Source organism: Fundulus heteroclitus, chromosome 17 (genome assembly GCF_011125445.2).
Source record: "Fundulus heteroclitus isolate FHET01 chromosome 17, MU-UCD_Fhet_4.1, whole genome shotgun sequence".
NCBI lineage: Eukaryota > Metazoa > Chordata > Actinopteri > Cyprinodontiformes > Fundulidae > Fundulus > Fundulus heteroclitus.
Genome location: NC_046377.1, coordinates 1218163 through 1231485, shown reverse-complemented (window position 1 = coordinate 1231485; position 13323 = coordinate 1218163). Strand labels below are relative to the sequence as shown.

The 13323-nt window shown below is 42.8% G+C and overlaps 1 protein-coding gene across 1 annotated transcript; it reads left to right on the top strand.

The window, feature by feature from the left end:
- Positions 1-3187: 3187 nt before the first annotated feature.
- elk3 (ETS transcription factor ELK3) lies at positions 3188-13178 on the top strand. Its single transcript, XM_036148933.1, has 5 exons — positions 3188-3462; positions 8385-8612; positions 8698-9402; positions 10825-10947; positions 11830-13178. Exons 2-5 carry the CDS (start codon positions 8406-8408, stop codon positions 11923-11925), a joined length of 1131 nt encoding a protein of 376 aa, XP_036004826.1. The 5' UTR covers positions 3188-3462; positions 8385-8405; the 3' UTR covers positions 11926-13178.
- Positions 13179-13323: the final 145 nt, after the last annotated feature.

Here is a 13323-nt window from a genome sequence, read left to right as displayed (position 1 = left end):
ACAGTCTCTCTATTATACTCGGTGATAATAAGTAGCATATTGATATTCTACTATGAAGCCATTATAAAAATGCAACTCTTAAAACGATTTAAAATAAACAACTAATTAATTAAACAAATACCCTTGATTAATTTTCTGATGAACATTAGGCCAAATAATTGCAGGCTGTAAAAAGGCAAGATATTTTATATCTTTGTTTACAACGTTGTACCGTTCCCATGACTTACTACTGCAGGCACCAGGAAGTCCTCTTTGAGCGGTGCCCTTCCACTGCTGGTGTTCCTGCTATTTTGGGGGAAAGAAATAAGGTTGAATTTTCTTTAACATAAACACAGGTTGGTCTTCTGAAGTCACTGTGTTAAAGAAGACATATAGCCCTCACCTGGAGTTACTATTTACAAACTGCAAACCCATTTGATTTATTTTTGTTTCTTCTGGCCAGTGTTTACATCCCACCAGAAGCCTGCACATTAAAGGCAGAGAAACAGCTTGTTGAGCTGATAATAGATGCAGAGAAAAATCACCCAGACTCTTTCATTGAATTGTTCTTGAGTATTTTAATAGCGCAAAGCTTTTGAAATTAACTTCCAAAATACTATACAAACAGCATGTAACATGTCTCACCAGGGATGAAAACACTCTGGACTACTGTTAAAGAAGCCTACCACACAGTTGCAGCTTTGGGACTCTCTGACCACTGTCTGCTGCATCTCATCCCAACTTTCAGGTAAAAACTAAAAACCTCTGAGCCTGTGATGGGGACTGTTAGGACGTCTGTACTCCCCTGTCAGCGGGCGTGAAGATGTGTATATACGGACTAAGACCTTTCACACATAGGACCAGGATAAAATATGGTTCACTTCACATCTGAGGCAGATGCATAGAACCAATGCAGGACGTGCATTTAATTTACACTTAAAGGCAATCTCCATACTCCATACTGGCAGTGAAGAGGAGCAACTCACTTATAACAGAGAGAAAACCTCCTTACATCTTTGTACCTCGGCCCACGTAGTATAGCTGAATTGCAAATACATGTAAAAAATAAAATAAACTGGAATGTCTTTCCGTTGTTATGTCCTCATTCAGGACCAAAATCCAATGACAATGCATTTGGTACTTTTCAGAGATTCGGAACACCTCGGGCCAAAATAGGACCGATTTGAACTCACTGTGCCTATCTCCAGCTTTCAATGGGTGAGACCATGGACAGGTCGCCAGTCTATCGCGTTGTATTTTCAATGTGTTGCGGGCATCAGCAGGAAGCGACCTAATCTCATCAAAAACAAGCATGTTAACATGTTAAACAAAGTCTGAATAATGGTGGATCTTTATGTTGTCTGCGGGTAGTGGGTATTTTTAGTTTCTCTGGTAATTGAGGGTTTCACGGACATCACAATGCATTTCGTGGTATTTGATAATTAGCTAACAAATGTTTAAAAATTGATATTTCATTTACCATGGAGGGCCCTTTGTTTAAGTGGGTGTCTTTAGGGAGCATCTTTTCCTACTCTGCACCAAGGAGGTTTTGATTAGAACAATAAAGCCGAAACAATACAGCGAAGCGTCAGAAGAAAAGCCAAGAGGAACAACGCAAATATTATCATTCTACAACTCCAAACCTAAGTGGATTGTGTTCAGGATTTATTGGATAAACCCACATAAAGTAAAGCACAGTTGTGTAGTGGTGGCAAACAGATAGAGGTTTGTTAGATAACATCGGCATCATGAAGTGCAAGGAAAATGGCAGACGGACCAGCTGCAGACCTACCAAGACACGGCAAGCCCAGTGCAAGGACAGCATTGATCAGAGAAGCAGCCAAGCGGCGCATGGTTATTCTGGAGGAGCTGCAAAGAGCTACAGCTCAGGTGGGAGAATCTGAAGACGTGCACTTCACATTTTTAGCATTTACAGGAGAGTGGCAGGAGAAAAGACAACGTTTAATGAAAACCATGTGGAGGAGTTTGAAAATGTAACTTGTCTCACCAACGTGCCATTTAATTATCACTTGCATCAATTTTAATCAATGAGCTCAATCTTATCGGAAAGCCCTGCCCACCCTTTTTCACCCACTTGTCTACTTTGGACTACCTTAATTAGGAACTACAGCCAGAAAAGCCGAACAAGTCTTGTTTGGTTTGTGACGAGTCGTGTGGGTGGGATGTGTCAAGTGTTGTTGAAAACATCACCCTGAACGCACCATCTCTTCTGAAAAATTTAGTGGCGGCCACATTTTGCTGTAGGGCTGCTTCTCTTCAGCTGGTCAGAGCTGATAGGAAAACAGATGGATCTAAATATAGAGAGACCTGAAGGAAAACCTTTTGGGGCTCTAAAAGACGTGAAACTGTGGAGATGGCGACCCTAAACTTACACTCAGCGATACAATGGAATGGTTTTGATCAGGGCTTATCCGCTCGAATGGTCCAGTCAAAGTCCGGGCCGGTGTCTAATTAAGAATCTTTGGCAAAACATGAAAATTGCTGTCCACAGAAGCGGTGCATTCACTCTGACTGAGCTTAAGCCAATTTGCAAAAATTAATGGGAAATAATTGTAGTAAATAAATGTGGCTGCTTCGTGTTTCTGCGTGTAGAATTTTGCAAAAACAATGTATGTTTCAGAAGGGTTAAAAAAGACAAAACCATGGTGGTGGCAACACCATGCTGGGGGTGGGGGTGGGAGGTGTAAAATAACTAATAAAATGAGAGCTGATAAAATCTGAGTTCCAGGGCTATAAAGACTTCTGCAAGGCAACCACGTCTCGAATGTTATCCAACCAGATCTTGTTTGAAAGCATGATGCATTTTATTAAAATATAATCAAATGCTGGGTTGTGTTTTTCACATTTCCGGTAGGTCGGCGGACCTGGTGTGTCTGTGGTTCAGAAACAGGAACCCCTCCTGGTGAGCAGGAAGAGGGTGACGTCAGTTGTCATTTGGCTCTGAGCTCTGTGTGTGTGTGTGTGTGTGTGTGTGTGTGTGTGTGTGTGTGTGTGTGTGTGTGTGTGTGTTGGTGTGTGTGTGTGTGTGTGTGTGTGTGTGTGTGTGTGTAGGGGGACGTCTAGTGTGTGATTTGCACGTGCCCGTACGTCTATGCGCATGCACGAATAATTGTGCGCAAGAGAGAGAGAGAGAGAGTGGTTGAAGGGGCGTGCTTATAGGAAATAAAGTTTTTTCGTGTGTGTGTGTGTGTGTGTGTGTGTGTGTGTTTACACAGACGGGAATACTGCTCCAGAGGAAGTGCGCTCGTTCTCCGTCTGCGCGTCCCGACTTCCTGCTCTGAGGCAGGAGAGAGAAAAGCTGCGGATCCGCTTTCAGACAGCGGGGCAGCAGCAGCAGCAACAGCAGCAGCAGCATGGAGCCCCGACACAACACACACGCTCCGCTTTAAGAACCTAACCTCCCACGACACGCGCGGACAGACGCACAAGAGAGAGGAACCGAAGCCGTCCACAGCTGTGTGGGTAGGTGCCAACTTTCCTTCAGTCGCCCAACTTTCTCAAAGTTAATTTGTAGGAGCGTTGAAGTGAGCTACAAGAACTTGCGATACGCTCAAAATGTTTTATGAGAACACGGAGAGAGCGAATCCACAGTGCCAACCTGAAAAGTGCAAACAAGCCGTGCGTAAACTGTTAAACCTGTGCGTAAAATGAGTAAAATCAGTGCGTAAAAGGGTTCTAAAACAAACTGCGTTCTTGTTTTTGACACCATTAGATACGCAAAGGGGAATCTAGAATGAGATTGGTGTGACAACTGCTGAAGGAAGGGAACTAAAAATCAGCCGTGGCTCCTTTAAAACCTGGTAGTAGACTTTCTGGTTTGTCTGGACCTCGCAGACTAATTGCCGTGCGCTTCCGGATAGAAGCTGGCAGGAGACAACATCTTGAAAATGAGTCACCGACTGTCGCAAAACAAAGAGACGTTTGAGTTCCAGCAGAACCCCTTACTCCCTCTTCGCGCAGACATATTTTCGGAAAAAAAAAAAAAAGGCCAGAGGAAATGGAAGGAGAGTCATGGTTTGGGTTCTTTTAGCTGAAGCAGAGAGCTGATGCAGAGAGAAGCAGAATCTCTGAGTTGTTGCAATCCTACTCGAAGAGAAGAACTCAACGTGTAAAAAAATAAATAAAACATAGTATGTTTTTATTTTGAAATCCTCTATTAGAGCATTTTATCTATTTTCCTTTGCTTGATTAAAAAAAGGATTCTGATATGATCCCTGTGTTTGTCGTTTTAATAAAGGCTGCAAAGTCTGAAAATCTGAAAAGTGTGGCATACATTTGTATTCAGACCTGTTTACTCTGATACTCCAAAATAAAATGTAGTGCAACTAGTTGCCTCTAGGGGTCACCTAATTAGTGAAAAGGCCACGCCTGTGTATAATTTAACCTTAATATAAATAAAGCAGTTCTGTGAAGAACAGCCGTGTAAAAGGTGGTGCTTTGGTGAGATGGCGGTTACATTTTTGAGCTACAGAAAACCATCACTGACCATCATGCTGAACAGGTGATCCCCATCATGAAACACAGTGGTGGCAGTGTCATGCTGTTGGGACGCTTTTTCTCAGCTGCAAGTTGAGGGAAATGGTTGATGCTATTTACAGGGTTGTCGTGGAAGAAGGCCTGCAACAGACCAGAGACTGGGGTGCAGGTTCACCTCCCAGCAGGACACTGACCCTAAACATCCAGCCAGAGCTACAATGGAATGGCTTAGAATATTTTTTCTCCATGTGCTAGGACAACAGAGCCCAAGTCGAAGTCAAGTTGAATGAGTACAGATGTGTATGCCAGCCCTTGTTACTTTCCAATTGTGAAGGTTTTCCCAAACATGTACAAGGGCTCTTATGGTCCCCAGTCCATTAGGGGGCCTTAAGTGTTCCCAACGTTTTCTTATACCTTGGGCTGACTCTGCTCACCTATTCTTAATACTTTTATGCCTGATGGGCTCCAAAGCCTGCCTCTTATGGGAGAAAAGGCAACTTTTCTGCAGTTAGGGCTAATGTTAGGTCTGGATTTGATGTGCAGGTGATAGGTAAGGTCAGGAATAATTTTGGGTCCAAATCGGGTCACACAATAAATGGAAGTCAACGCAATGTCCAAATCCAAACTAAAAAAAAAAAAAACCTTTCATCTGTTGGGTGTTAACGAGAACCGATCTATAAAGCAACTTAGAAATGTGCGTGCATGTTTCCGGCGCTTCCCACTGAGAGGAAGTCCTGGACAGCTTCTCACCGGGAACGACGCTCCCGAAGCTGAATGACAGGAAGTCCTCCTTTAGACAGTCAGACATCGACACAGTTCCTCTATCACCTCACACACACACAAAAAAAAAAAAATCACACAACAGCACATATTCCTGCAGGAAATAGGAAGCGAGAACTCGGTCAGTTGTGTACTTGTGATGATGATGGGTCATTGTTTGCACTTTCCCCTCTTTTTTTTTTTTTTTTCTCTCCCTGCTGGCTGTTATTCTGAAGGCAGGCGGAGGTACAGTTTTCAGAGAGCGCACAGGAACAGACACACACACACAGGCAGTCAACGGTTTCCAGGTAAACACGTCGGTTAGGGCCACGCTTGTCTTGGCAGAAGGGTCACTAACCACATCCTGCTTTATCGCCATGGAAACAGCTGAAAGCTATCTGACGTATGGTCCTTTCTCACTGACTCTGACACTCAATATGAAACTGTGAGCCCACAAATGAAGGAGGAAAATAAGGTCAAACGCTGAGTAACAAAAGAATATTACCACCGGACTCTCTTTTATTCTTTATCCAGTGCCGTGCAGAAGTTTTAATAACATTTGTACTTTTTTTTTTTTTTTTTTCCTCCAATTCAACCACAAACTTCGATATATTTTACTGGGGTTGTATATTCTAAAATGGAAAATCTGAAAAGTGGGGTATGCATTTGTAATCAGCCCCTTGTTGTGGTGGAAGCATCATGGTGTGGGACTGCCTGTCTTTGGCCTCGACATGGAAGCTGATCAGAGATGGCTGAAACAAACAATGAAATGCACAAAAATGTGTGGTCGAAGCAAAAATGTGACACGGTTGTGAATTACTTTCGCAAGGCATGTACAGTTAAAATCAAACAGGGGTCAGTTAGCAGAACATGATCAAACCAACTGTTTACGACCTGTGCAAGGAAGTAGCAAAACCACATGCCGCCATGTCTGCATGTAGTAACATGTGAGAAACACAAGCTCTGCTGCAACAGAGCTCAGAGGACACACATTACAGGTTTTACTCACTTTAACCAATTTCTTCAATACTATTAATGAGTCCTACGCCAGTGATCAACTGAGTGTCACTAGCATGTTTTAACTTCAAGGTTTTGCCACAGACACTTTCTGCATGTATATGGATCATTTTTCTCATTCCAAATGTGTTTTTTATTGCTAAAAATATTTATTTATCTTGTAACATTAAATCATTTAAAACAACACATATGGCTACAATTGTTTTGAGGAACTCTGGCCCATACACATTATATACGTTGATGCCTCATTACGTGCCGAAGCGCATCCTGCCTTGCCGCCATATTGGATGGGTCTCTCCTACTCAAGGCTGGCAAAGGAGCCGACGGGAGTAAACACAGAGGGAGCAACTTTGCTTGTATTTTCTGCCGCTTACGGTTACAATAACCGGCGATAACTACTGAAAGGGTGCAGATCAACATTTTAGGCTGAGATTTGTTCTGAAGATGAGTTTTTACTTGGTGAGAACAATGCAGAAAACTAACAGATGGACCATAATGTTATGTTTTTTAATTGTTTATCGCTGTATTTCACAAATTAAGGCTGAATCTCATTGCCAAATCAAGTACCTTGGAGTTACAGAGTACCATCAAATGCAAGAAGCTGTGCAAAACAGTTCTTTTTCAAGAGTCTTAAGTCCTATTTGCCAGCAGGGTAGAGTAAGACACTGGAATGACCTGGAAAATTTAAAGAATACTATTCCAGGCCTTTAAAAAAACTGTGTGTATACATGTGTGTATGCACAGCACGAAAAAAATATGAAGAAATTATTGTTGGTGTTTAGAGAGGGCTCAGGCTTGTAGATGTGAGAAAGAGGGAAAAAATTTTAAATAAACAATCCAACTTGTTACTTTGTTAAAATATAAAATTGAATTAATTTATACATTTATTAATTTGTAATACCACATATCTGTCTGTTAAATAGCATAAAACAAAGTATTTCAGTATGAAATCACATATTTATACATTGATACGCCATGTCTGTTAAAGACAATAAATGTTTGAAATATGTTGTTTAAATGATGTATTTCAGCATTAAAACATGTATTATTTTTTTTAAGTGTGACAGCATCCTGTATCATAACCACATATCTGCTGTGTAACCAATCAAACCATGTGAAAAATTGGGTAAAAATTCAAGGAGTACAGCTTCCTCAGTACAAATAAATGCACCGGGGTCGCGCGAGAGACCCATCCAAGATGGCAGCCGCGCTGAAACGTCAGCTCCAGTAGGCAGCGCCAGTCCATGGGGTGTGGACCTATATAAAGTCTATGCTCTGGCCTCTGCAGCTGCTTTAACCATTCTCAGCATCTTTTTCTTTTAAAATTCTGGTGTTTGTAATATTGACGTTCCCACCTACTAGAGGACAATAAATATTACAAGGGAACCTATTTAAAGGGGGCAGATGCTTTTCAGTTCTTCGTTTTCACATTGAAGTCATTCGGTTGTGGTCTAGATAAATTGGAACTGGAATGCTTTGGTCTAAATCCCTGAATGATTTACTCCCATGTCCCTCCTTTTTTTTTTACCCCTGTTCTGAGGTGCGTCTGAGCGCAACTTATTTTGGTGCTGTCTCTTTAAATCTAAAGAAGGCTCTTTAGACCCGCCCCCTCCAGGTTGCAGAATGTTCCACTCCATCTTGTTCGGCCATTTTTGTTGTATAATGGGGGACGGTGTAATAAACAGCCGAGCATTTTGATTTATCCACTTGTAGCTTCGGCATCCTTTAGCTTGGACTACAAAATCCCTCCAAGAAATAAAAATGGCGGATTCACAAAATTAGTATAAAATTTTTAGCAGTTCTGCAGCAAATACTGTGATGTAATAGTTCAAAAAAACCTAATGGAGAACAGATTAAACTGAACCGTTTGAAAAATATGACTCAAAAGGAAAAAAAAAGATATGTACCAGCTCCTGAAGAGACTAGATTCAATTTTTTTGCATTCCTAGGGAAGCCAACATAATTTATTTAGGGGGTAAAGAGGTGGCTTTTGCATGATATATCCCCTTTAAATCCCAAAGGTGTAGATGTTTTTAGAAAACAGAGGAAAACCTACCCCAAGCAGTGTAGCCAACCCTTCAAAGTGCTCAAATTATAGTTAATGGTAACACTTTCCTAATTCTACTTTGCAGGACCCCAGTGTCTGTGCCGTCATGGAGAGCTCCATCACGCTCTGGCAGTTCCTGCTCCAGCTGCTGCTCGACCAGAGCCACAAACATCTCATCTGCTGGACATCCAACGATGGCCAGTTCAAACTGCTGAAGTCGGAGGAGGTGGCCAAGCTGTGGGGTCTGCGCAAGAACAAGACCAACATGAACTACGACAAGCTGAGCAGAGCGCTGCGTTACTACTATGATAAAGTAGGCATGCTGATGATGAAACGCAGAAATCCGCCTTAAAAAAGCCGTGTGAGATGACGGGTCTCTGTTTCTATTCCCTTCGCAGAACATCATCAAGAAGGTGATTGGCCAAAAGTTTGTCTACAAGTTCGTGTCGTTCCCCGACATCCTGAAGATGGACCCTGCAATGGTGGAGTCGGGTCGCGGCGGCGAGGAGTTTGGGGGGGGCACGTCAGAACCTGAAGCTGAAGAGGAGGATCAGGGCGACAGAAACCAGTATCTCCACTCCAACTTATACGCCTCGTTCCCATTCAGCTCTCCGCAACACGCCCTAGAGTCGCACAGGCCAATCAAAAAGGAACCCAGATGCGAGGAAAGCTCCTCCGTCATCCGATTCGTGACCAACAGTGGTCACTCGTCCCTTCCTCCTACCCCACCCCCGTCCACCACCGACAGCCCAAATTCCTCTGTGCTGTCTCCTTGGCTGGCTGGCTCTTCCTCCCCATCTCAAAGCCCCGCCCACATACGGGTGAGAGGGCAGAACCTTAGCATAGATACTGAGGATGCTGAATGTAACCCTCAACCTTTAAACTTGTCATCTGGCCAGAGGGAAAGGGAGAAGTTACAGTGCATGCCAACCCCAGAGAGGAGGGGGTTGGCCAACAGTAACCCTTTGAAAGGCAGAAAACCCAAAGGCCTGGAAATCTCTGCCCCCCCTCTTCTCCTGACAGGAAGTGACCTCGTCTCCATTGCCCTCAACAGCCCGGCGCTGCCCTCTGGGTCTCTTACCCCTGCCTTTCTGACTGCACAGGTACGAATCAACATTTTACATGATTTAACCCCGCTAAACCCCCCTAAACCACCCCTGGAAGCACCGTCAGCAATAGGTAAAAGACAGAGGAGGGGAAGGAGACGTCTCTGATGTCGAAAATCAGACGGGGAGGGGACAGAGAGAGGTGAGCGGAAAGAAGGGAGGAGGGGAGGGAGGATGGAGGAGGTTTCTAAGTGAACCCATATGTTCTCGGCGTTCCTGATTCACTGGCAGCAGCTCACTGACCAAAACAGGACAGCCTGACTGCATTCAGGCTCTCAGCTGACGTTCTTATCCAGACTGAGTAATCATACACCGCTGTGTGTAAATCACTGACGGAAACTAGAGGAAGTGGAGGCTGAACTCGTTACTCAACGTGACCGTGCGAACACCTACTCCTCGCGGCAACTAGAACTCGTTTTGTAGCAAAACCTACGGGAAGAAAAAGCGTGTTCAGAAGTCTGATACGTTCTAAAAAAAATTTGTCCTCGTTTGCTTTGAAAGCAAATCTAAATTAAAGGTCCTTGTGATGTCTTGGAAACCAACTGAGAGTTGGTTTTAGCTTTTCATGGTGTGCTCTGGCAGTTGGGCCGTGGTTTTGTGAGGCTAATACGGCCGATCAACTCACAAACCCATCAAAACCAGCCAAGCCGAGCTTTTAGAGATAACTCAGGGGTGATGAACAAGAGTTACTAAATGGAATGAATAGTGATGAGACTGATCAATGACTAATAGCTCTATCACTATTTACAGGATAAGTTAGGGGGAAATTTGTGCTATCTAGGGCATGGGTCTTCAACGTTTTCCAGGCCAAGGACCCCCAAACTGATGGCGAGATGGAGCGGGGACCCCCTAATTATATATATTGTATAAAATTGTGTTATATCAAACTGGTCCTATAGTGCCATGTGTAAATGTACCTTGTTATTGTGCATTAAATACTAAGATACTCAAATAATACACAGGTTCATATATTCATGTTTTTATTTTTATTTTAATTAAAAATTGCAGGGGGGGGGGGGGTGTATAAAAAATGTCTAATCAATGTCTAATCAACCAAAACTTTCGCGACCCCCATGCAGTACCTCCGCGGACCCCCTAGGGGTCGCGGACCCCCTGTTGAAGACCCCTGATCTAGGGCATGCTAGGAAATCTCCACATGCAAACCGGGAACAACTAAAGAGCTCCTTCCTATGGTCAGATTTAGTCTTACAGCAATCTGCAGTCCAGTGAGATGAAAGTGAAACAGGTTTCAGATGGCAATTTTTTTGCTCTCGTAACTTTTATGGTCTGCTTGTTGAAGGTCAAAGCCATTTAGCCTTCAGTGCCAGGATGAAGCATAGTCTCCATGTGGTCTATGGATTCTCTTACTGTCTCAGATTTTCTGAACCTTCTGATTTCTTGTGTTTCCTGACTTTCCAGACTCCATCTGGCCTGTTGCTATCTCCCAATCCTTTGCTGTCCAATATCCATTTCTGGTCCGGTCTGAGTCCGGTGGGACCTCTGAGCCCAGCCCAACTGCAGAGCCATGCCCAACTCTTCCAGGTAATCTTTTGTGTGTGTGTGTGTGTGTGTGTGTGTGTGTGTGTGTGTGTGTGTGTGTCAGATGTGCTATCCTTGCTTTTCCTGAACAGCTCTAGGTTCAGCTTGCTCTGAATTACCCCATCATCTGACTCAGCCACTTCACAGGTAGCTGAAACCAGGTCACATGAGTAGATGTAACAAAAAGGCAGTCACAAAACTCAAACATTTACAAGGTCCCCCTGTATCCATCTTTGGTTGAATACCCACAACCTCGCTGGTAAAAAGAACGACAAGGGGACTCACAAGCCAAACTCAAAAAGCTATCATTGCCTGGCCTTCAGGGTTCAGGCAACGAATAGGTTGCTTCTTGATTGAAAGTTGGTTAACGCTAACAAAGCTGTTCCAACACTAACCGCAAGACTCGTCATTGGGCAGTTAACATACCTTTTTGATAGGGAAATGCCCTTTGGTCTTTTTTATATCAACTACAGAGCTCTAGGTAGACTCCGAATAGATCGGCTTTGCCAGCAAATCAAGTTCACAGGATAGTGACGTGAATTTCTTTCACACCAGAGAAAAAACAAAAAAACAAAAAACTATTTAACCCCTACACAACAGTTTTTTTTTTTTTATTTGTGTAACCACAAACCCAAAAACTATAGATCTTCAAGGAAGAGGACACACTCCTCTATTTAACAGCAGAACACTAATCCCTTCCTGCCAACACACGTCTCATAATCATCAGAGTTGGGTTAAAAAGCCTACTTTTCAGGCTTTGACCTCGAGTCAAAGTACTGAAAGAAGACTTCGGCAGACACTTAAAAATACTTTAACATGAGTGGAAGTGTATTGCTTTTTATATAAATTGGTAATTCTTTGTTTGCTGTTAATTTCCCCCTGTAGTTCCCCACACTGCTGAATGGACCCCTTCCTATTCCTCCCTCCAACGCGGAGGCTCCCTCTCCTCTGCTGCGCTCCTCCAGCTCCCACAAGTCCTGATGCCAGCAGGAGCTCAGTTAGCAAACGTGTCCTAGAGGCGCTGCGGAAGGCCAGATCGTCATCAACAAAAGGACCAGACAATCCCTGAACTTGGATGGAGCTTAACCTGACAGAGTACTTGTATCTGGAACTTACCTTTATCCTAGAAGAAACTGGGGCTTCACTCTGAGGATTTGCTCTCCAGGAAGAGCACAGACTACTTTTTTTTTTTTTTTTTTTTTAGTATGTTTACTTCAGGGCCACCATCATACTTGTGGTAAATCATCTGACGTGGGGTCAGACTGTGCCGCAGCTCTCATCTCATTCGATTGCCAGTCACAACCAGATGTGGTAAATTTCTAAATGAAAGGAAAAATGTCCTTTTTCTTTAGCCATTATTCTCTTTAGCGGTCTTGAGTAATCCCAGCATCAGTTCTTCTGCCTCAGGACAAGACTTGACGAATTTCATGAAGATTTATGAACTAAAAACAGGAAGCGTTACAGTTTAGAAGTTAAACTGTGGAAACTTTCCTTCACCCTTTTAGACTGGATGCAGCCCGAGTGGCTTTGCCCACATCTAGATGACATATTAGGGTGATAACCGGCACATTCACCATGCGTTTGTTGCCTTACAAGATTATTAGCACTACCAAGAATACGGTTTGAGGTGCTCGTTGATAGAATTGCCTTTGAGCAAGCTCATATTTTTGTCAATCTTAAAAATAAGCTAATTATCTTCCTGTACCTTACCTTTAGTAATGTTTTTGAACAAAAAATTAGATGTTTAAAAAAACATTTATGATGCAAGATAACCAGAAAAAAAACACCACATCATGCAGTTCCTGTCACTTTTAGCCAATCAGAATCCAGGAAAGGGAAACTGCTTGTTTAAAAAAAATCCTAAAGGCTCAAGATTATCATTCATCGAACGCTGGGGCAAAATTAACAAACTGGGACCTTAAACGACTCCTAGCAAAGCATCTGCTAGCCGGAGTTAAAATACAGTGCATATTTTCTTTATGCACAGTTTTCTATACTTTTTATCATTACTTTGCACTGTACTGTACTGTACTTTTAAGCCCTCTCCTTGCTGTACCTTTTACTATGTGAGATTTCCATAGAGCTTTATATATTCTTGGTCTAAACTGCAAAAAATGGCTTTTTTTGTAACTGTTAAATTGTTCCTGGTTATTTGTTAGGAAAACAATTCTCGATCGTCAGTGTTCATTTGTTTCTCATGTTGATGTTTTTAAATAAATTACCCTTCTTTTTTTTTTTCAAAAAAGAAAAATCTCTTTGTATTGATTTTGCATGTAAATGTGTGTTTACCTTGTAGAACCTCTCCATCACTATTCAGAGAATGACTGCTACACATAGGCGGTTTATGAAACAAATTTGAAATTTTACTTCTGATGGTTA